At 35.7% G+C, this 27,704-nt stretch overlaps 1 protein-coding gene and 1 long non-coding RNA gene across 2 annotated transcripts in view; both read left to right on the top strand.

Annotated features, from left to right (window-relative positions):
- The window catches only part of LOC134719224 (uncharacterized), a 36,018-nt gene extending 35,755 nt beyond the window's left edge, over positions 1-263 (top strand). Inside the window, exon 3 of the long non-coding RNA XR_010107551.1 lies at positions 174-263. This is a non-coding gene — a long non-coding RNA (uncharacterized LOC134719224). The remainder of the gene's footprint in view (positions 1-173) is intronic.
- Positions 264-13,152: 12,889 nt separating this feature from the next.
- Positions 13,153-27,704, top strand: part of LOC134719221 (uncharacterized) — a 74,451-nt gene continuing 59,899 nt past the window's right edge. Inside the window, exons 1-3 of the mRNA XM_063582226.1 lie at positions 13,153-13,242; positions 14,014-14,115; positions 21,505-21,594. Of these exons, the coding sequence (XP_063438296.1) occupies positions 13,162-13,242; positions 14,014-14,115; positions 21,505-21,594 (273 nt within the window). The 5' untranslated portion in view covers positions 13,153-13,161. The remainder of the gene's footprint in view (positions 13,243-14,013; positions 14,116-21,504; positions 21,595-27,704) is intronic.

Below are 27,704 nucleotides of genomic sequence, written 5' to 3'. Positions count from 1 at the left end.
AAACTTAAGACCGAGCAACACAAACCTCAACAAAAACTTAGGCTGATCTCAAAACTGATGCATAATATAAACTGTTGAAACTGTAAAAATGTACCTTGTTAAATTCAATTATTACATTTATAATACATTTGTATGTTCTAGAGGAAAATGTAAAAGATTTGTTTTGCTTACAGAAACTTCTTAAAGCTGCAGAGTTGGGGAATATAAAAGAGGTAGAATTATGTATAAAGAACAGAGCTAACTTGGAATGTAAAGATGATGATGTAAGTTAAGTAAAATGTTTAACACATTTACAGATATTTATTATATAGTACACATAATGTGGATCAGTTAAACACTGCCCTTGTTAGTGTTCAGTGATTCAGTGTACATTCTATTTATTGCAAATACTCTTGTCTTCAAAATATTAAGAAAAATAGTATTATGATATATTGTGATTAACTATATTACACTGATGAATACCACTCAAGTTTGTATGTCAAAGAGTTGCTGTCTGATACTTCATAACTGTTTACAATTGAAATATTGTGATTTACTTTATTACACATAACATACATGTAGAATTCGACACAAAAAACATTACTTTGGTTAAAAAAAAATCTTGCATGACCATGACTTGAAACATAACACCTGATTATACAACTTTCATTGACCACTCCTGTTCTAAAGATGCAATGTGACACCTGATTCTACAACATTCATTAACCACTTATGTACTGAACATAACATGTGACACCTGATCATAAAACCTGCATTTACCACTCTTGAACTGAACATGACATGTGACCCCTAATTATACAACATACATTTACCACTCCTGTACTGAACATGACAATGTAACACCTGCTCATACCACAAACATTTACCTCTCCTGTACTGAATATGACATGTGACACCTGCTCATACAACCTGCATTTACCACTCTTGTACTGAACATGACGTGCCACCTGATCATACAACATTCATTTACCACTCTTGTACTGAACATGACATGTGACACCTGCTTATACAACATTAATTTACCACTCCAGTACTAAACATGACATGTTACACCTGATTATACAACCTGCATTTACAACTCTTGTATTGAACATGACACATTCACCTGATTATACAACATTCATTTACCACTCCAGTACTAAACATGATATGTGACACCAGATTTTACAACATTCATTTACCACTCCAGTACTGAACATGACATGTAACACCTGATCATACAACATTCATTTACCACTCATGTTATAAACATGACGTATGACATCTGATCATACAACATACATTTACCACTCTTGTACTGAACATGACATGTAACACCTGATTATACAACATTCATTTACCACTCTTGTACTGAACTTGGTATGTGACACCTGATCATACAACATTCATTTTACACTCCAGTAAAAAACATGACATGTGACACCTGATCATACAACATTAATTTAACACTCCAGTAAAAAACATGACATGTGACACCTGATCATACAACATTCATTTACCACTCCAGTAATGAACATGACATGTGACATCTGATCATACAACCTGTATTTACCACTCTTGTACTGAACATGACATGTAACACCTGATCATACAACATACATTTACCACTCCTGTACTGAACATGACATGTGACACCTGATTATACAACATACATTTACCACTCTTGTACTGAACATGACATGCAACACCTGATTATACAACATTCATTTACCACTCCTGTATTGAACATGACATGTGACACTGATTATACAACATTCATTTACTACTCCTGTATTGAACATGACATGTAACACCTGATTATACAACATTCATTTACCGCTCTTGTACTGAACATGAGATGTAACTCTTGATCATACATCATTCATTTACCACTCCAGAACTGAACATGACATGTAACACCTGATCATACAACATTCATTTACCACTCCTGTACTAAACATGACATGTAACACCTGATTATACAGCATTCATTTACCACTCCAGTACTAAACATGAGATGTGACACCTGATTATACAACATACATGTACCACTCCAGTACAGAACATGACATGTGACACCTGATTATACAACATACATTTACCACTCTTGTACTCAACATGAGATGTGACACCTGATTATACAACATTCATTTACCACTCAAGTACTAAACATGACACGTGACACCTGATCATACAACATACATTTAACACTCTTGTACTGAACATGACATGCAACACCTGATTATACAACATTCATTTACCACTCCTGTATTGAACATGACATGTAACACCTGATTATACAACATTCATTTACCACTCTTGTACTGAACATGACATGTGACACCTGAGTATACAACATTAATTTACCACTCCAGTATTGAACATGACATGTGAAACCTGATTATACAACCTGCATTTACAACTCTTGTACTGAACATGAAATGTGACACCTGATTATACAACATTCATTTACCACTCCAGTACTAAACATGATATGTGACATCTGATTATACAACATTCATTTACCACTCCAGTACTGAACATGACATGTAACACCTGATCATACAACATGCATTTACCGCTCCTGTTCTAAACATGACGTATGACATCTGATCATACAACATACATTTACCACTCTTGTACTGAACATGACATGTAACACCTGATTATACAACATTCATTTACCACTCTTGTACTGAACATGATATGTAACATGTGATCATACAACATTCATTTACCACTCCAGTACTAAACATGACATGTAACACCTGATCATACAACATTCATTTACCACTCCTGTTCTAGACATGACGTAAGACATCTGATCATACAACATACATTTACCACTCTTGTACTGAACATGACATGTAACACCTGATTATACAACATTCATTTACCACTCATGTACTGAACATGACATGCGCCGCCTGATCATATAACATTAATTTACCATTCCTGTACTGAACATGATATGTGCCACTTGATCATATACCCAATACCAACTTGTGACATAGCAATTACTCTTAAACTTAACACCATCATTAGACCTAGCCATGACACTCTTTTACTCTACACCAACATGTGACCTAGCAATGACACTTTTATACTAAACACCAACATGTGACCTAGCAATGACACTCTTTACCTCAACACCAACATGTGATATAATAATGTCACTCTCATACCATGTATACCAGCGTGTGACATTGTGACATAACAATGTCCCTCTTATACCCAACACCAACCTCTGACATATCAATGTCCCTCTTATACCCAATACCAACATGTGACATAGCAATGTCACTCAAATACCCAACACCAACATGTGACATAACAAAGACCCTCTTATACCCAACACCAACCTCTGACATAACAATGTCCCTCCTATATCTAACACCAACCTCTGACATGACAATGTCCCTCTTATACCCAACACCAACATGTGACATGATAATGTCCCTCTTATACCCAACACCAACCTCTGGCATAACCATGTCCCTCTTATACCCAACACCAACATGTGAAATGACAATGTCCCTCTTATACCCAACACCAACATGTGACATAACAATGTCCCTCTTATACCCAACACCAACCTCTGACATAACAATGTCCCTCTTATATCTAACACCAACCTCTGACATGACAATGTCCCTCTTATACCCAACAGCAAAATGTGACATAACAAAGTCCCTCTTATATCAAACAACAACCTCTGACATAACAATGACCCTATTATACCCAACACCAACCTCTGACATAACAATGTCACTCTTATACCCAACACCAACCTCTGACATAACAATGTTCCTCTTATACCCAACACCAAGCTCTGCCATAACAATGTCCCTCTTATACCCAACACCAACCTCTGACATAACAATGTCATTTTTATAGCCAACACCAACCTCTGATCACATAACAATGTGCCTCTTATACACAACACCAACCTCTGACATAACAAAGTCCCTCTTATATCAAACACCAACATGTGACATAACAATGTCCCTCTTGTACCCAACACTAACCTCTGACATAACAATGTCCCTCTTGTACCCAACACCAACCTCTGACATAACAATGTTCCTCTTGTATCCAACACCAACCTCTGACATAACCATGTCCCTCTTATACCCAATACCAACATGTGACATAGCAATGTCACTCAAATACCCAACACCAACATGTGACATAACAAAGACCCTCTTATACCCAACACCAACCTCTGACATAACAATGTCCCTCCTATATCTAACACCAACCTCTGACATGACAATGTCCCTCTTATACCCAACACCAACATGTGACATGATAATGTCCCTCTTATACCCAACACCAACCTCTGACATAACCATGTCCCTCTTATACCCAACACCAACATGTGAAATGACAATGTCCCTCTTATACCCAACACCAACATGTGACATAACAATGTCCCTCTTATACCCAACACCAACCTCTGACATATCAATGTCCCTCTTTTACCCAATACCAACATGTGACATAGCAATGTCACTCAAATACCCAACACCAACATGTGACATAACAAAGACCCTCTTATACCCAACACCAACCTCTGACATAACAATGTCCCTCCTATATCTAACACCAACCTCTGACATGACAATGTCCCTCTTATACCCAACACCAACATGTGACATGATAACGTCCCTCTTATACCCAACACCAACCTCTGACATAACCATGTCCCTCTTATACCCAACACCAACATGTGAAATGACAATGTCCCTCTTATACCCAACACCAACATGTGACATAACAATGTCCCTCTTATACCCAACACCAACCTCTGACATAACAATGTCCCTCTTATATCTAACACCAACCTCTGACATGACAATGTCCCTCTTATACCCAACAGCAAAATGTGACATAACAAAGTCCCTCTTATATCAAACAACAACCTCTGACATAACAATGACCCTATTATACCCAACACCAACCTCTGACATAACAATGTCACTCTTATACCCAACACCAACCTCTGACATAACAATGTCCCTCTTATACCCAACACCAAGCTCTGCCATAACAATGTCCCTCTTATACCCAACACCAACCTCTGACATAACAATGTCATTTTTATAGCCAACACCAACCTCTGATCACATAACAATGTGCCTCTTATACACAACACCAACCTCTGACATAACAAAGTCCCTCTTATATCAAACACCAACATGTGACATAACAATGTCCCTCTTGTACCCAACACTAACCTCTGACATAACAATGTCCCTCTTGTACCCAACACCAACCTCTGACATAACAATGTTCCTCTTGTATCCAACACCAACCTCTGACATAACCATGTCCCTCTTATACCCAATACCAACATGTGACATAGCAATGTCACTCAAATACCCAACACCAACATGTGACATAACAAAGACCCTCTTATACCCAACACCAACCTCTGACATAACAATGTCCCTCCTATATCTAACACCAACCTCTGACATGACAATGTCCCTCTTATACCCAACACCAACATGTGACATGACAATGTCCCTCTTATACCCAACACCAACCTCTGACATAACCATGTCCCTCTTATACCCAACACCAACATGTGAAATGACAATGTCCCTCTTATACCCAACACCAACATGTGACATAACAATGTCCCTCTTATACCCAACACCAACCTCTGACATAACAATGTCCCTCTTATATCTAACACCAACCTCTGACATGACAATGTCCCTCTTATACCCAACACCAACCTCTGACATAACAATGTCACTGTTATACCCAACACCAACCTCTGACATAACAATGTCCCTCTTATACCCAACACCAACCTCTGACATAACAATGTCACTCTTATACCCAACACCAACCTCTGACATAAAAAAATGTCCCTCTTATACCCAACACCAACCTCTGACATAACAATGTCACTCTTATACCCAACACCAACCTCTGACATAACAATGTCCCTCTCATACTCAACACCAACATGTGACATAACAAAGTCCCTCTTATACCCAACACCAACATGTGACATAACAATGTCCCTCTCATACCAAACATCAACATGTGTCATAACAATGTCCCTCTTATACCCAACACCAACATGTGACATAACAATGTCCATCTTACACACAACCAACCTCTGACATAACAATGTCCCTCTTACACCCAATACCAACCTCTGACATAACAATGTCCCTCTTGTACCCAACACCAACCTCTGACATAACAATGTCCCTCTTATACCCAACACAACATATGACATGACAATGTCCCTCTTATACCCAACACCAACATGTGAGATAACAATGTCCCTCTTGTACCCAACACCAACCTCTGACATAACAATGTCCCTCTTGACAATTTTATAACCAACACCAACATGTGACATAGCAATAACTTTTAAACTTAACACCAACATGTGACATAGCAATGACACTCTTATACTCAGCATCAACATGTGACATAGGAGTGACTATTTCATGCTCAACACCAACATGTGACATAGGAGTGACTATTTTATGCTCAACACCAACATGTAACATAGCAGTGAAACTTTCATACTTAACACAAACATGTGACATAGCAATGTCATTCTTATATTTAACACCATCATGTGACCTAGCCATAACACTCTAATACTTAACACCAACATGTGACATATAATAACATTAACATTACCATTTTTTTCTGTACGAGATGCGGATTTCGCCAATAAATGTCTCTTCAGTGATGCTCGAGGACAAAATATTTGAAAATCCAAAGCTTATGAAAACGATGAAGAGCTATGCAAAAAGGTACAAAACGCATATCAATGACACTATTTACCTCAACACCAACATGTGACATAGCAATGACACTCTTATAGTCAACCCCAACATGTGAAATAGCAATGACACTCATATGCTCAACACTTTCCCTCAACACCAACATGTCACTCAGCAATGACACTCTCATAGTCAACACCAACCTCTGACATAACCATGTCCCTCTTATACCCAACACCAACATATGACATGACAATGTCCCTCTTATACTCAACACCAACATGTGACATAACAATGTCCCTCTTGTATCCAACACCAACCTCTGACATAACAATGTCCCTCTTATACCCAACACAACATATGGCATGACAATGTCCATCTTATACCCAACACCAACATGTGACATAACAATGTCCCTCTTGTACCCAACACCCACCTGTGACATAACAATGTCACTGTTATACCCAACACCAACCTCTGACATAACAATGCCCCTCTTATGTCTAAAACCAACCTCTGACATAACAATGTCCCTCTTATACCCAACACCAACCTCTGACATAAAAATGTCCCTCATATATCCAACACCACACTCTGACATTACAATGTCCCTCTTATACCCAACACCAACATGTTACATGACAATGTCCCTCTTATACCCAACACCAACATGTGACATAACAATGTCCCTCTTGTACCCCACACCCATCTCTGACATAACAATGTCACTCTTATACCCAACACCAACCTCTGACATAACAATGTCCCTGTTATATCCAACACCAACCTCTGACATAACAATGTCACTCTTATACCCAACACCAACCTCTGACATAACAATGTCCCTCTTATACCCAACACCAACCTCTGACATAACAATGTCCCTCTTATACCCAACACCAACCTCTGACATAACAATGTCACTGTTATACCCAACACCAACCTCTGACATAACAATGTCACTGTTATACCCAACACCAACCTCTGACATAACAATGTCCCTCTTATACCCAACACCAACCTCTGACATAACAATGTCACTCTTATACCCAACACCAACCTCTGACATACAAAAATGTCCCTCTTATACCCAACACCAACCTCTGACATAACAATGTCACTCTTATACCCAACACCAACCTCTGACATAACAATGTCCCTCTCATACTCAACACCAACATGTGACATAACAAAGTCCCTCTTATACCCAACACCAACATGTGACATAACAATGTCCCTCTCATACCAAACATCAACATGTGTCATAACAATGTCCCTCTTATACCCAACACCAACCTCTGACATAACAATGTCCATCTTACACACAACCAACCTCTGACATAACAATGTCCCTCTTACACCCAATACCAACCTCTGACATAACAATGTCCCTCTTGTACCCAACACCAACCTCTGACATAACAATGTCCCTCTTATACCCAACACAACATATGACATGACAATGTCCCTCTTATACCCAACACCAACATGTGAGATAACAATGTCCCTCTTGTACCCAACACCAACCTCTGACATAACAATGTCCCTCTTGACAATTTTATAACCAACACCAACATGTGACATAGCAATAACTTTTAAACTTAACACCAACATGTGACATAGCAATGACACTCTTATACTCAACATCAACATGTGACATAGGAGTGACTATTTCATGCTCAACACCAACATGTGACATAGGAGTAACTATTTTATGCTCAACACCAACATGTAACATAGCAGTGAAACTTTCATACTTAACACAAACATGTGACATAGCAATGTCATTCTTATATTTAACACCATCATGTGACCTAGCCATAACACTCTAATACTTAACACCAACATGTGACATATAATAACATTAACATTACCATTTTTTTCTGTACGAGATGCGGATTTCGCCAATAAATGTCTCTTCAGTGATGCTCGAGGACAAAATATTTGAAAATCCAAAGCTTATGAAAACGATGAAGAGCTATGCAAAAAGGTACAAAACGCATATCAATGACACTATTTACCTCAACACCAACATGTGACATAGCAATGACACTCTTATAGTCAACCCCAACATGTGAAATAGCAATGACACTCATATGCTCAACACTTTCCCTCAACACCAACATGTCACTCAGCAATGACACTCTCATAGTCAACACCAACAGGTGACATAGCAATGACACTCTTATAGTCAACACCAACATGTGACATAGCAATGACATTCTTTATCTAAACACCAACATGTGACATAGCAATGAAACTCTTTACCTCAATATCAATATGTGACATAGCAGTGACACTATTATATTCAACACTAACATGTGACATAGCAATGACATTCTTTACCTAAACACCAAAATTTGACATATCAATGAAACTCTTTATCTCAACACCAACATGTGACATAGCAATGACATAATTATAGTCAACACCAACATGTGACATAGGAAGGACACTCTTATACTCAACACCAACATGTGACGTAGCAGTGACACTATTATACTCAACACCAACATGTGACGTAGCAATGACACTATTATAGTCAACACCAACATGTGACATAGCAATGACATTATTACGCTTATCACCAACATGTGATGTAGCAATGACTTTCTTACGCTCATCATGCTCATCACAAACAAGACAACTCACACTCTTATAGTCAACCCTTACATGTGACATAGCAATGACACTCTTATACCCATCACCAACATGTGACATAGCAGTGACACTATTATACTCTACACCAACATGTGACACAGCAATGACACTCTTTACCTCAACATCAACAAGTGACATAGCTATCACATTCTTATAGTCAACACCAACATGTGACACAGCAATGACACTCTTTACCTCAACATCAACAAATGACATAGCTATCACATTCTTATATTCAACACCAACATGTGACATAGCAATTACAATTTTATACTCAACACCAACATGTGACATAGCACTGACACTCTTATAGTCAACACCAACATGTGACATAGCAGTGACACTCTTATACTCAACACCAACATGTGACATAGCAATGACAATATTAGTCAACACCAACATGTGACATAGCAATGACACTCTTATACTCAACACCAACATGTGACATAGCAATGACACTATTATACTCAACACCAACATGTAACATAGCAATAACTCTTGTATAATCAACACCAACATGTGGTGTAGCAGTGACACTCTTATACTCAACACCAGCATGTGACGTAGCAGTGACACTCTTATACTCAATACCAATATGTGACATAGCAGTGACACTCTTATATTCAACACCAACATGTGACATAGCAATGACATTCTTATACTCAACACCAACATGTGACATAGCAATGACACTCTTATAGTCAACACCAACATGTGACATAGCAAAGACATTCTTATAGTCATTACCAACATGTGACATAGCAATGACATTCTGATACTCAACACCAACATGTGACATAGCAATGACACTCTTATAGTCAAGACCAACATGTGACATATCAATGACACTCTTTACCTCAACACCAACATGTGACATAGCAATGAAACTCTTTACCTTAATACCAACATGTGACATAGCAATGACACTCTTATACTCAACACCACCATGTGACATAGCAATGACATTCTTATACTCAACACCACCATGTGACATAGCAATGACATTATTACACTCATCACAAACAAGTTACAGATGACACTTATAGGCAATGCAAACTTGAAAAAAACAAACTTGGCTTATTGCAGTTCTTTACTTATACTCACCACAAACATACACCATTGGTATATTACCCTTATACTCACCACAATCATACACCATTGCTATATTACCCTTACACTCACCACAAACATACACCATTGCTATATTACCCTTATACTCAACACAAACATACACCATTGCTATATTACCCTTATACTCAACACAAACATACACCATTGCTATATTACCCTTATACTCACCACAAACATACACCATTGCTATATTACCCTTATACTCAACACAAACATACACCATTGCTATATAACCCTTACACTCACCACAAACATACACCATTGTTATATTACCCTTATACTCAACAAAAACATACACCATTGCTATATTACCCTTATACTCAACTCAAACATACACCATTGCTATATAACCCTTATACTCACCACAAACATACACCATTGCTATATTACCCTTATACTCACCACAAACATACACCATTGCTATATCACCCTTATACTCACCACAAACATACACCATTGCTATATAACCCTTATACACAACAACTCACATGATATGAAGCAGCTGGTAGACACCCAACATTTTACACGGAAATACCACTAAATATTTTCTAAGCTTTGACATTATTTTGAAAAGACACAAAATACTGTTAATCAGACAGGTTTAATGGACAACACATATTTGTTAGAATTATATAAAGTGGGGTCTCATTTTATTTGTAACACAGAACTGAATCAGATAGTTAAGGTTTTATTTTGTTTCCTGATGAAAACTTATTTTGTAAACATCTGATTTTAATGAGAAGTTGATGAGAAAAAGTTGTGTTAACATCTTTAGTCAGATAATGTTAATTCTACAGATCTAATGTAAAACATCTTTTAAAAATAACAAATACTTGACAACATTAATGTTGGCAGCTAAGTACGGACACTTGGAGGTGGTGACTTACCTGGTCACTCACGGCAGTCAGTTAGAAGCTACATCCACCTTGGTAATGATAGATATAATCATCTTACTCTGACCAAACATCACTTTATACAGAATCTACACAAAATCATGTTGTTAATCAGACAGGTTTAATGGACAACAAATATTTGTTAGAATTATATAAAGTGGGGTCTCATTTTATTCGTAACACAGAACTGAATCAGATAGTTAAGGTTTTATTTTGTTTCCTGATGAAAAATTATTTTGTAAACATTTGATTTTAATAAGAAGTTGATGAGAAAAAGTTGTAATAACTTCTGTAGTCAGATAATATTAATTCTACAGATCTAATGTAAAACATCTTTTAAAAATAACAAATACTCGACAGAATTATATAAAGTGGGGTCTTATTTTTCTCGTCTCTTCGTACTAAATCAGAAAATATAACTCATTTTAATGTTTCTTGAAATTTTTTTTTTTTTTAAAAACTGTTGATCATTCTATGTAATCATTGTTAATCAGACAGATTTAATGGACAACAAATATTTGATAGAATTATATAAAGTGGGGTCTCATTTTAATTGTCTTGTCCAGCTGAGTCCATTGATATAAATATTGTTTATGTTTCTAGAAAAAAGTTTTTTTTAACCTGACATTTCTGATGGAAGTTCTGACATCTCACAATAAAACATGTTGTTTATGTAGAATATAAATACAAGTGTGACTGGTCATTTTATTCAGTTTTGACCACTGATTCATGTGATATATATTTTGTTTATATTTATTACACAACATTGTCCAGTTTATGACACAAGTTTTGATGTCTGTTATATGTTGATATTACAGGGAGGATTTACACCATTAATGTTGGCGGTTGTGTGGGGAAACCTGGAGGTGGTGACTTACCTGGTCACTCACGGCAGTCAGTTAGAGGCCAGAGACACCTTGGTAATGATAGATATAATCACCTTACTCTGACCAAACATCACTTTATACAGAATCTACACAAAATCATGTTGTTAATTAGACAGGTTTAATGGACAACACATATTTGTTAGAATTATATAAAGTGGGGTCTCATTTTATTCGTAACACAGAACTGAATCAGATCGTTAAGGTTTTATTTTGTTTCCTGACGAAAAAATATTTTGTTAACAACTGATTTTAATGAGAATTTGATGAGAACAAGTTGTGTTAACATCTTTAGTTAGATAATGTTAATTCTACAGATTTAATGTAAAATGCCTTTTAAAAATAACAAATACTTGACAGAATTATATAAAGTGGGGTCTTAATTTTCTTGTCTCTTCATACTGAATCAGAAAATATAACTCATTTTAATGTTTCTTGAAATTTTTTTTTTTTTTTTTAACTTTGATCGTTCTACGTAATCATTGTTAATCAGACAGATTTAATGGACAACACATATTTGTTAGATTTATATAAAGTGGGGTCTCATTTTAATTGTCTTGTCCAGCTGAGTCCATTGATATAAATATTGTTTATGTTTCTAGAAAAAAGTGTTTTTTTTTACCTGACAGTTCTGATGGAAGTTCTGACATCTCACAATAAAACATGTTGTTTATTTGTTGTTTATGTAGAATAGAAATAAAAGTGTGACTAGTCATTTTATTCAGTTTTGACCACTGATTCATGTGATATATATTTTGTTTATATTTATTACACAACATTGTCCAGTTTATGACACAAGTGTTGATGTCTGTTATTATGTTCATATTACAGTTGGGAAGGACACCATTAATGTTTGCCGCTAGGGGAGGACACCTGGAGGTGATGACTTACCTGGTCACTCACGGCAGTCAGTTAGACGCTACAAACCCGGTAATGATAGATATAATCACCTTACTCTGACCAAACATCACTTTATACAGAATCTACACAAAATCATGTTATTAATCAGACAGGTTTAATGGACAACAAATATTTGTTAGAATTATTTAAAGTGGGGTCTCATTTTATTCGTAACACAGAACTGAATCAGATAGTTGAGGTTTTATTTTGTTTCCTGACAAAAAATTATTTTGTTAACATCTGATTTTAATGAGAAGTTGATGAGAAAAAGTTGTGTTTACATCTTTAGTCAGATAATGTTAACTCTACAGATCTAATGTTAAACATCTTTTAAAAATAAAAAATACTTGACAGAATTATATAAAGTGGGGTCTTATTTTTCTTGTCTCTTCAAACTGAATCAGAAAATATAACTCGTTTTAATGTTTCTTGAAAAAAAGTTTTTTTTTCAACTTTGATCATTCTACTGAATCAACATAAAATCATTTTGTTGATCATACATGTTAAATGGACAACAAATACTTGTAAGACTTATATAAAGTGAGTGTTGCTATTATTTGACTTGTTACACTTATATAATTAAGAGTTTACTATTTTTTTACCTGCTTTGTTTCACTGAATCAGAAAAAATATACATTGAATTTATATATCTTAATGTACCATTTAATAGTTTATACACAGATATAATTGGATATTTTCTTACCCGATGTTATATTTCTTACATTTGGTAAATTGTTTGACTCCTCTCTTGATTTTGTTATCACACACCCTTAACATGTTTATATTTTTATATTGTTATAGGATGGACAAACAGCTTTACATTGGGCTGCTCAGAGGGGACAGATTGATGTAACAAAATGTTTAATAGATCAAGGATGCAGTCCTTGGGTGAAAACATTGAAGGTAACATTCCGTTTTATTCTTATTAGATAGATAGATATTTTATTCTCTAAAAACTAAATACAAGTCAACAGAGAAAGTACAATTACAATATAAATACAAATAGTTGAGGGTAAACAGCTGCAGATAAAATATAATAAAGTACAACTTTTAAGTTTATGATGAAATACCTGTTTAATAAACAGGTCAAACTAAATATGAAGAAATCAGTCTGTGCGTAACTTTTACATGGAGGGACAAACCTTTTTGTTATTACACTTAATGAATGCACACAGTTTTCTTAAGGAGGCTCACAGGTATAAGATTTTCAGAAAAAAATTAATGATTTTTCATTACAAATTTCATTTTATTACCTTAAGTAGTTATTACTTTATCATTATGGTACAAGAATCATTCCAAAAAATCAATTCTTGTTGGCCTTAGGTGACTTTTAAAATGTAGATATCATTGAAAAAGCTCCAAATTATCTGCCTTTGGTGCAAAAATGCCATTTTTAATCGGATTTTTGTGACAAAAATGTCGGTTATTGATTTGGGGATGTACGGCGGTCGGGCAGTCAGGCAGGCGGGATGGCGGTAATCAAATGTTGTCCGTGCATTAACTCATGAACCGTTCAACCAAAGCTTTTAAAATTTTAATATGTTGTTACTGACAACTAAATGAAGGTCAAGTTCAATAATGACGATTTTGACTTTTACCGTTCAGGAGTTATGGTTCTTGAAAGATTGAAAAATGGAGTTTCCAGTCATGTCCGTGCATTTACGCATGAACTGTTCTTCCAAAGCTTCCAAAATTTTAATATGTTGTTACTGATGACAAAATGGAAGTCAAGTTCAATTATGACAATTTTGACTTTTACCGTTCAGGAGTTATGGTTCTTGAAAGATTGAAAAATGGTGTTTCCAGTCGTGTCCGTGCATTTTCTCATGAACCATTCAACCAAAGCTTTTGAAATTTTTATATCTTGTTTATACTGATGACAAAATATAGGTCAAGTTCAATAATGACGATTTTGACTTTTACCGTTCAAGAGTAATGGTTCTTGTGATATTGCCAGGACACAAATAAATGATAATAAATCCAGTTTGCTGTCGTTGTGACAGCCTCTTGTTTGGCATTTAAATAGAAATATCTAAAATTTACTCATTGGTGACCTATATTTTTAGCTCACCTGTCCCGAAGGGACAAGTGAGCTTATGCCATCACTTGGCGTCCGTCGTCGTCCGTCGTCTGTCGTCCGTCATCTGTCGTCGTCTGTCATCGTCTGTCGTCCTAAACTATTTCAAGAATCTTCTCCTCTGAAACTACTGGGCCAAATACTTCCAAACTTTAATTGAATGTTCCTTAGGGTATCTAGTTTGTAAATTGTATCCGAAGTTATGTTCTATCAACAAACATGGTCGCCATTGCTAAAAATAGAACATAGGGGTCAAATGCAGTTTTTGGTTTATAACTCAAAAACCAAAGCATTTAGAGCAAATCTGACTGGGGTTACGTTGTAAATCAGGTCAAGATCTATCTGCCTGAAATTTTCAGATGAATCAGACAACCTGTTGTTGGGTTGCTGCCCCTGAATTGGTAATTTTAAGGAAATTTTGCTGTTTTTGGTTCTTATCTTGAATATTATTATAGATAGAGATAAACTGTAAACAGGAATAATGTTCAGCAAAGTAAGATTTACAAATAAGTCAACATGACGGAAATGGTCAGTTGATCCCTTTAGGAGTAATTGCCCTTTATAGTCAATTTTTAACCATTTTTCGTAAATCTTAGTAATCTTTTACAAAAATCTTCTTCTCTGAAACTACTGGGCCAAATACTTCCAAACTTTAACTGAATGTTCCTTAGGGCATCTAGTTTGTAAATTGTATCCGAAGTTGTGATCTATCAACAAACATGGTCGCCATTGCTAAAAATAGAACATAGGGGTCAAATGCAGTTTTTGGCTTATAACTCAAAAACCAAAGCATTAAGAGCAAATCTGACAGGGATAATATTGTTTATCAGGTCAAGATCTATCTGCCCTGAAATTTTCAGATGAATCAGACAACCTTGTTGTTGGGTTCTGCCCCTGAATTGGTAATTTTAAAGAAATTTCGCTGTTTTTGGTTATTTGCTTGAATATTATTATAGATAGAGATAAACTGTAAACAGCAATAATGTTCAGCAAAGTAAGATTTACAAATAAGTCAACATGACGGAAATGGTCAGTTGACCCCTTTAGGAGTTACTGCCCTTTATAGTCAATTTTTAACCATTTTTCGTAAATCTTAGTAATCTTTTACAAAAATCTTCTCCTCTGAAACTACTGGGCCAAATACTTCCAAACTTTAACTGAATGTTCCTTAGGGCATCTAGTTTGTAAATTGTATCTGAAGTTATGATCTATCAACAAACATGGTCACCATTGCTAAAAATAGAACATAGGGGTCAAATGCAGTTTGTGGCTTATAACTCAAAAACCAAAGCATTTAGAGCAAATCTGACATTAAGTAACATTGTTTCTCAGGTCAAGATCTATCTGCCCTGAAATTTTCAGATGAATCAGAAAACCTGTTGTTGGGTTGCTGCCCCTGAATTGATAATTTTAAGGAAATTTTGCTGTTTTTGTTTATTATCTTGAATATAATTATAGATAGAAATAAACTGTAAACAGCAATAATGTTCAGCAAAGTAAGATGTTCAATTAAGTCAATTTGACCAAAATTGTCAATTGACCCCTTAAGGAGTTATTGCCCTTTAAAGACAAAGACTTTTTTCACAATTTGTTCATCATGTTGACTTACTTTAAAAAATCTCCTCCTTTGAAACTGCTGTATCAATTTCAGCCAAACTTAGGCTAAATGAGTTTCAGAGTATCTAGTATAAATTTTATATTTTATTTCCTTGTATGTCAAGAAACATAGCTCCTATGGCTAAAATAGAACATAGGAGAAAATGATTATTTTTTTTGGCTTTTGAAGAAAATAGGACGATCCAAAAAACATTTAAATAAGTTGAAAGCCAAAATAATCATTGATGAGAGATTTAACCAAAAGAATTAAGGTGAGCGATTCAGGCTCTTGAGAGCCTCTTGTTTATTGTTGTTTTCGAAAAAGCTGTACATCAACTAAATAACTGTAAAATTTAAGCGATTTCTGTAATTTAGTTCTTTTTTTATTTCGATATTACAAATATTTCCCCTATTAGGTCAACAGAAAAAAGGACATTAACTAAAATGTATATTTCTTTAGAAGGCAGATTGTGAGCGTAAATGAACGGTGACCACATTTTTTTTAAATTAAAAAAAATATTTAGACCCGCAAGCCCCCTTAAAACTGATTATTTTTTGTCCAGCCTGCGACTTTAATCTCAGAAAGCTCGGCATAGGCATAGTGATCAAGCAGTGGTGGAGGCGTTAGCTTACTTCTTAAAAGCTTTATATTTTAGAAGGAGGAAGACCTTGATGCTTAATACTTTGTAGATGGATGCCTCATGTTACGAAGTTTCCGCCAGTCACATGTCCAATGTCCTTGACCTCAGTTTCATGGTTCAGTGACTACTTGAAAAAAAAAAAATGTTTGTAATGTTAAATTATCTTTTATAAGTAAAAGTATAACTGTATTTGGAAGGTCCTCATGCCCGTCAGACAGTTTTCACTTGACCTCAACCTACCAACACACCTAACACCAATCCTACATTACTGACACAACTACCATCTCATCATACTCCACCAAAACACCTAACACCAATCCTACACTACTGATACAACTACCATCTCATCATACTCCGCCAACACACCTAACACCAATCCTACACTACTGATACAACTACCATATCATGATACTCTACCAACACACCCTACATCAATCATATACTACTGACACAACTATCATCTCATCATACTCCACCAACACACCCACACCAATCCTACACTACTGACACAACTACCATCTCATGATACTCTACCAACACACTTAACACCAATCATATACTACTGACACAACTATTATCTCATCACACTCCACCAACACACCTAACACCAATCATACACTACTGACACAACTACCATCTCATCATACTCCACCAACACACCTAACACCAATCCTACACTACTGACACAACTACCATATCATCATACATCACCAACACACATAACACCAATCCTACATTACTGACACTACAACCATCTCATCATACTCTACCAACACATCTAACACCAATCCTACATTACTGACACAACTACCATCTCATCATACTCTGCCAACACACCTTACACTAATCCTACACTACTGACACAACTACCATCTCATCATACTCTGCCAACACATCTAACAACAATCCTACATTACTGACACTACAACCATCTCATCATACTCTACCAACACACCCTACACCAATCCTACATTACTGACACAACAACCATCTCATCATACTCCACCAACACACTTAACACCAATAATACACTACTGACACAACTACCATCTCATCATACATCACCAACACACTTAACACCAATCCTACATTACTGACACAACTACCATCTCATCATACTCCACCAAAACACCTAACACCAATCCTACACTACTGATACAACAACCATCTCATCATACTCTGCCAACACACCTAACACCAATCCTACATTACTGACACAACTACAATCTCATTATACTCCACCAACACACCTAACACCAATCCTACACTACTGACACAACTACCATCTCATCATACTCCACCAACACACCTAACACCAATCCTACACTACTGACACAACAACCATCTCATGATACTCTACCAACACACCCTACATCAATCATATACTACTGACACAACTATCATCTTATCATACCCAACCAACACACCTAACACAAATCCTACATTACTGACACAACTACCATCTCATCATACTCATGATACTCTACCAACTCACCTAACACCAATCCTACATTACTGACACAACTACCATCTCATCATACTCTGCCAACACACCTTACACTAATCCTACACTACTGACACAACTACCATCTCATCACACTCCACCAACACATCTAACACCAATCCTACATTACAGACACTACACCATCTCATCATACTCTACCAACACATCTAACACCAATCCTACATTACTGACACAACTACTATCTCATCATACTCTGCCAACACACCTTACACCAATCCTACACTACTGACACAACTACCATCTCATCATACTCTACCAACACATCTAACACCAATCCTACATTACTGACACTACAACCATCTCATCATACTCTACCAACACACCCTACACCAATCCTACACTACTGACACAACTACCATCTCATCATACTCCACCAACACACCTAACACCAATCCTACACTACTGACACAACTACCATCTCATCATACATCACCAACACCCTTAACACCAATCCTACATTACTGACACAACTACCATCTCATCATACTCCACCAAAACACCTAACACCAATCCTACACTACTGATACAACAACCATCTCATCATACTCCGCCAACACACCTAACACCAATCCTACATTACTGACACAACTACCATCTCATTATACTCCACCAACACACCTAACACCAATCCTACACTACTGACACAACTACCATCTCATCATACTCCACCAAAAAACCTAACACAAATCTTACATTACTGACACAACAACCATCTCATCATACTCCGCCAACACACCTAACACCAATCCTACACTACTGACACAACTACCATCTCATCATACATCACCAACACACTTATCAACAATCCTACATTACTGACACAACTACCATCTCATCATACTCCACCAACACTCCTTACACCAATCCTACATTACTGACTATACAACCATCTCATCATACTCTACCAACACACCTAACACCAATTCTACATTACTGACACAACTACCATCTCATCATACTCTACCAACACACCTTACACCAATCATACACTACTGACACAACTACCATCTCATCATACTCTACCGACTCAACTTACACCAATCCTACATTACTGACACAACTACCATCTCATCAAACTCTGCCAATTCACCTAACACCAATCCGACATTACTGACACAACTACCATCTCATCATACTCTACCTACACACCTAATACCAATCCGACATTACTGACACAACTACCATCTCATCATACTCCACCAACACACCAAGAACCCTTCCTACACTACTGACACTACTACCATCGCATCATACTCTACCAACACACCAAACACCAATCCTACACTACTGACACAACTACCATCTCATCATACATCACCAACACACCTAACACCAATCCTACATTAATGACACTACAACCATCTCATCATACTCCACCAACACACCTAACACCAATCATACATTACTGACACAACTACCATCTCATCATACCCCACCAAAACACCTAACACCAATCCTACATTACTGACACAACTGCCATCTCATCATACTCCACCAACACACCTAACACGAATCCTAAACTACTAACAAAACAAACATCTAATCATACTCCAGCAACACATCTTACTTCCATCTAATCACATTCCACTAATGCACCTCACACCAATCATACACTATTTAACAAAACTACCATCTAATCATACTCCAACAACACACTTTACTACCACCTAATCACATTTCACCAACAGATCTTACACCAATCATTCACTGTTTACAAAACTACCATCTAATCACATTCTACCAATACACCTTACACCAATTATACACTATTAACAAAACTACCATTCAATCACATTCCACCAACACACCCTACACCAATCATACACTTTTATCAAAACTACCATCTCAGCATACTCCGGCAACACATCTTACACCAATCATACACTACTAACAAAACTACCATTTAATTATACTCCAGCAACACATCTTACACCAATCATACACTTTTATCAAAACTACCATCTCAGCATACTCCGGCAACACATCTTACACCAATCATACACTACTAACAAAACTACCATTTAATTATACTCCAGCAACACATCTTACACCAATCATACACTATTAACAAAACTACCATTTGATTATACTCCAGCAACACATATAACTACCATCTTATCACATTTCACCCACACACCCTACACCAATCATTCAATAATTTCTTAACAGCAAAATCTCAAATATTATTCATTGATCTCTTTATAATGACACTTCATATTTGTTGTTGGTTTAGGTTCACTGGTTTTTATTTCAAGTATATATAAATAAGACAACATTCTGCATTGCATAGGTAAAATTAATGCAACAGTTACCTATTATTTATCGTTTTACATTGTACATGTTGTATAGGTAAAATTAATGCAACAGTTACCTATTATTTAATGTTTTACAGTTTTTGAAATAAAAGATATATATGTGTATAATTAATGAAAGATTATTTGATTGTATTTCAGGGTAAGACTCCTTATGATCTGGTAAAAATAGAAAGCTATGATGATGAAGAGAGAAAAAGGAAGAAGGAAGAAGTGATGGACTTCCTTAAGGTAAATAGTCTTGTCTTACTTTAAAAGATATTTACAGATTATGAGAGACAAAACAGACTTGGTACAAAGAAATTACAATTGAACAGTTGACTGTAGTTTTCAATGTCATTGTAGTAATTTTTGTAAGTTGACAGTTCCAAGCTTGTTGCCTAATACATGAATATACATGTTGGCATATGTGAAAGACTAATGTTTAAAATCTGTGTTCTCATCTGTCGGATGTCTCTTATTTTAAGCTCACCTGGCCCAAAGGGCCAAGTGAGCTTTTCCCATCACTTGGCGTCTGGCGTCGTCCGTCGTCGTTAACTTTTACAAAAACCTTCTCCTCTGAAACTTGTGGGCCAAATTTAACCAAAGTTGGCCACAATCATCATTGGGGTATCTAGTTAAAAACTTGTGTCCGGTAACCCGCCAAACCAACCAAGATGACCGCAATGGCTAAAAATAGAACATAGGGGCAAAATGCAGTTTTTGGCTTATAACTCAAAAACCAAAGCATTTAGAGCAAATCTGACATGGGGGTAAAATTGTTTATCAGGTTAAGATCTATCTGCCCTGAAAATTTCAGATGAATCAGACAACCCGTTGTTGTGTTGCTGCCCCTAAATTGGTAATTTTAAGGAAATCTAACTGTTTTTGGTTGTTATCTTGAATATTATTATAGATAGAGATAAACTGTAAACTGCAATAATGTTCAGCAGAGTAAGATTTACAAATAAGTGAACATGACCAAAATGGTCAGTTGACCCCTTTAGGAGCTATTGCCCTTTATAGTCAATTTTTAAGCATTTTTCGTAAATTTTAGTATTCTTTTACAAAAATCTTCTCTTCTAGATCTGAAACTACTGGGCCAAATTTAACCAAACTTAGCCACAATCATCATTGGGGTATTTTGTTTAAAAATTGTGTACGGTGACCCGCCAAACCAACCAAGATGGCCGCCATGGCTAAAAATAGAACATAGGGGCAAAATGCAGTTTTTGGCTTATAACTCAAAAACCTAAGCATTTAGAGCAAATCTGACATGGGGGTAAAATTGTTTATCAGGTTAAGTTCTATCTGCGCTGAAATATTCAGATGAATGGGACAACCCGTTGTTGGGTTGCTGCCCCTAAATTGGTAATTTTAGGAAATTTAACTGTTTTTGGTTGTTATCTTGAATATTATTATAGATAGAGATAAACTGTAAACTGCAATAATGTTCAGCAGAGTAAGATTTACAAATAAGTCAACATGCCCTTTATAGTCAATTTTTAACCATTTTTCTAAAATTTTAGTATTCTTTTACAAAAATCTTCTCCTCTGAAACTACTAGGCTAAATTTAACCAAACTTGGCCACAATCATCATTGGGGTATCCAGTTTAAAAATTGTGTCCCAAACCAACTAAGATGGCCACCATGGCTAAAAATAGAACAATGGGGTAAAATGCAGTTTTATGCTTATTAATAAAAAACCAAAGCATTTAGAGCAAATATGACTGGGGTTAAATTGTTTATCAGGTCAAGATCTATCTGCCCTGAAATTTTCAGATGAATCGGACAACCCGTTGTTTGGTTGCTGCCCCTAAATTGATAATTTTAAGGACATTTTACTGTTTTTATACGACCGCAAATTTTGAAAAAATTTTCGTCGTATATTGCTATCACGTTGGCGTCGTCGTCGTCGTCGTCGTCGTCCGAATACTTTTAGTTTTCGCACTCTAACTTTAGTAAAAGTGAATAGAAATCTATGACATTTTAACACAAGGTTTATGACCATAAAAGGAAGGCTGGTATTGATTTTGGGAGTTTTGGTCCCAACATTTTAGGAATAAGGGGCCAAAAAGGGCCCAAATAAGCATTTTCTTGGTTTTCGCACTATAACTTTAGTTTAAGTTAATAGAAATCTATGAAATTTTGACACAAGGTTTATAACCACAAAATAAAGGTTGGGATTGATTTTGGGAGTTTTATTTTCAACAGTTTAGGAATAAGGGGCCAAAAAAGGGCCCAAATAAGCATTATTCTTGGTTTTCGCACAATAACTTTAGTTTAAGTAAATAGAAATCAATGAAATTTAAACACAATGTTTATGACCACAAAAGGAAGGTTGGTATTGATTTTGGGAGTTTCGTTCCCAACAGTTTAGGAATTAGGGGCCAAAAAGGGACCCAAATAAGCATTTTTCTTGGTTTTCGCACCATAGCGTTAGTATAAGTAAATAGAAATCTATGAAATTTAAACACAAGGTTTATGACTATAAAAGGAAGGTTGGTATTGATTTTGGAAGTTTTGGTCCCAACAGTTAAGGAAAAAGGGTCCCAAAGGGTCCAAAATTAAACTTTGTTTGATTTCATCAAAATTGAATAATTGGGGTTCTTTAATATGCCGAATCTAACTGTGTATGTAGATTCTTAATTTTTGGTCCCGTTTTCAAATTGGTCTACATTAAGGTCCAAAGGGTCCAAAATTAAACTTAGTTTGATTTTAACAAAAATTGAAACCTTGGGGTTCTTTGATATGCTGAATCTAAAAATGTACTTAGATTTTTGATTATTGGCCCAGTTTTCAAGTTGGCCCAAATCGGGGTCCAAAATTAAACATTGTTTGATTTCACTAAAAATTGAATAATTGGGGTTCTTTAATATGCCAAATCTAACTGTGTATGTAGATTCTTGACTTTTGGTCCAGTTTTAAAATTGGTCTAAATTAAAGTGCAAAGGGTCCAAAATTAAACTAAGTTTGATTTTAACAAAAATTAAATTCTTGGGCCTCTTTGATATGCTGAATCTAAACATGTACTTAGATTTTTGATTATGGGCCCAGTTTTCAAGTTGGTCCAAATCAGGATCTAAAATTATTATATTAAGTATTGTGCAATAGCAAGTCTTTTCAATTGCACAGTATTGTGCAATGGCAAGAAATATCTAATTTCACAATATTGTGAAATAGCAAATTTTTTTTTAATTAAGAGTTATCTTTCTTTGTCCAGTATAGTAAGCAAGAAATATCTGCAAGAATTTTTTTTAATTGGAGTTATCTTTCTTTGTCCAGAATCAACTTAAATCTTTGTTATATACAATATACAATGTATATTCACTTTTTACTACCAACTGATAAATTTAAATAATCTTTACCATTCAGTGATAACAAGCAGTTTTTTAACATCATGTATTTAAATGAGTAGTAATTGTTGCAAACTCCATTAGAATATTTTAATTGAAATTAGTTTTGGAATAAGGGAAAGGGGGATGTGAATAAAAAATTGGGTTAAATTTTTCTCATTTGAAATTTCATAAATAAAAAGAAAATTTCTTCAAACATTTTTTTGAGAGGATTAATATTCAACAGCATAGTGAATTGCTCTAAGAGAAAACAAAAATTTTAAGTTCATTTGAATACATTCATTCTGTGTCAGAAACCTATGCTGTGTCAACTATTTAATCACAATCCAAATTTAGAGCGGAATCCAGCTTGAATGTTGTGTCCATACTTGCCCCAACCGTTCAGGGTTCAACCTCTGCGGTCGTATAAAGCTACGCCCTGCGGAGCATCTGGTTGGTTTTTATCTTGAATATTATTATAGATAGAGATAAACTGTAAACAGCAATGATGTTCAGCAGAGTAAGATTTACAAATAAGTCAAAACGACCGAAATGATCAGTTGACCCCTTTAGGAGTTATTGCCCTTTATAGTATATTTTTAACCATTTTTCGTAAATCTTAGTAATCTTTTACAAAAATCTTCTCCTCTGAAACTACTGGGCCAAATTAATCCAAATTTAGCCACAATCATCTTTGGGGTATTAAGTTAAAAAAAATGTGTGGCGTGACCCTGCCAACCAACCAAGATGGCCGCCATGGCTAAAAATAGAACATAGGGGGAAAATGTAGATTTTGGCTTATAACTCTTAAAACCAAAGGATTTACAGCAAATCTGACATGGGGGTAAAATAATCTATAAGGTCAAGATCTATTTGCCCTGAAATCTTCAGACAAATCGGACAACCCGTTGTTGGGTTGCAGCCCCTGAATAAGTAGTTTTAAGGACATTTTGCAGTTTTTGCTTATTTTTCTTAAATATTATTATAGATATAGATCATGATAGATAAACTGTAAACAGCAATAATGTTTAGCAAAGTAAGATCTACAAATAGATCAACATGACCAAAATTGTCAGTTAACCAATTAAGGAGTTATTGCCCTTTATAGTCAATTTTTAACAAATTTTTCTAAAATTTTAGTATTCTTATAAAAAAATCTTCTCCTCTGAAACTACTTGGCCAAATTTAACCAAACTTAGCCACAATCATCATTTGGCTATCTAGTTTTAAAAATGTGTGGTGTGACCCTGCCAAACCAAGATGGCCGCCATGGCTAAAAATAGAACATAGGGGTAACATGTAGATTTTGGCTTATTACTCTAAAACCAAAGCATTTAGAGCAAATCTGACATGGGGTAAAATAATCTATTAGGTCAAGATCTATCTGCCCTGAAATTTTCAGACAAAACAGACAACCTGTTGTTGGGTTGCTGCCCCAGAATTAGTAATTTTAAGGACATTTTTGCAGTTTTTAACCGGATTTTTGTGACAAAAATGTCGGTTATTGATTTGGGGATGTACGGCGGGCGGGCGGGCGGTTGGATAATTGGGTGGGAGGGCGGGCGGTTATCAAATGGTGTCCGTGCATTAACTCATGAACCGTATAACCAAAGCTTTTAAAATTTTAATATGTTGTTACTGACATCTAAATGAAGCTCAAGTTCAATAATGGCGATTTTGACTTTTACCGTTCAGGAGTTATGGTTCTTGAAATATTAAAAAAGGAGTTGCCAGTCGTGTCTGTGCAATTATGCATGAACTGTTCTACCAAAGCTTCCCAAATTTTAATATGCTGTTACTGATGACAAAATGGAGGTCAAGTTCAATAACGACAATTTTGACTTTTACCGTTCAGGAGTTATGGTTCTTGAAAGATTGAAAAATGGAGTTTCCAGTCGTGTCCGTGCATTTACGCATGAACTGTTCTACCAAAGCTGCCCAAATTTTAATATGTTGTTACTGATGACAAAATGGAGGTCAAGTTCAATAATGACGATTTTGACTTTTACAGTTCAGGAGTTCTGGTTCTTGAAAGATTAAAAATGGAGTTACCAGTTGTGTCCGTGCATTTAAATATGAACTGTTCTATCAAAGCTTCCCAAATTTTAATATGTTGTTACTGATGACAAAGATGAGGTCAAGTTCAATAATGACGATTTTGACTTTAACAGTTCAGGAGTTCTGGTTCTTGAAAGATTAAAAATGGAGTTACCAGTTGTGTCCGTGCATTTAAATATGAACTGTTCTACCAAAGCTTCCCAAATTTTAATATGTTGTTACTGATGAAAAAAATGAGGTCAAGTTTAATAATGACGATTTTGACTTTTACTGTTCAGGAGTTATGATTCTTGAAAGATTGAAAAATGGTGTTTCCAGTCGTGTCCGTGCATTTTCTCATGAACAATTCAACCAAAGCTTTTGAATTTTTTTATGTTGTTACTGATGACAAAATAGAGGTCAAGTTCAATAATTACGATTTTGACTTTTACTGTTCAGGAGTAATGGTTCTTGAAAGATCGTAAAATGGCGTTTCCATTCACGTTGTTGAATTTACTCATGAACCATTCAATCTAAACTTTTCAAATTTTAATATGTTGACACTGATGACAAAATAGAGGTCAAATTTGATATTGACGATTTTCACTTTCACCATTTATCAGTAATGGTTCTTGTGATTTTGCCAGGACACAAATAAATGTTAATAAATCCGGTTTGCTGTCGTTGTGACAACCTCTTGTTGGTTATTATCTTGAATATTATAATAGATAGAGATAAACTGTAAACAGCAATAATGTTCAGCAAAGTAAGATCTACAAATAAGTCAACATGACCAAAATTTCAGTTTACCCCTTAATGAGTTATTGCCCTTTATAGTCATGTTTATGCCCCATCTACGATAGTAGTAGGGGCATTATGTTTTCTGGTCTGTGCGTTTGTTCGTCCGTCCGTCTGTCCCATGTCAGGTTAAAGTTTTTGGTCGAGGTAGTTTTTGATGAAGTTGAAGTCCAATCGACTTCAAACTTTGT

This window comes from Mytilus trossulus, chromosome 5 (genome assembly GCF_036588685.1).
Source record: "Mytilus trossulus isolate FHL-02 chromosome 5, PNRI_Mtr1.1.1.hap1, whole genome shotgun sequence".
NCBI lineage: Eukaryota > Metazoa > Mollusca > Bivalvia > Mytilida > Mytilidae > Mytilus > Mytilus trossulus.
The sequence above is the reverse complement of the archived record's forward strand: the minus strand, read 5'-3'. Positions and strand labels throughout refer to the sequence as shown.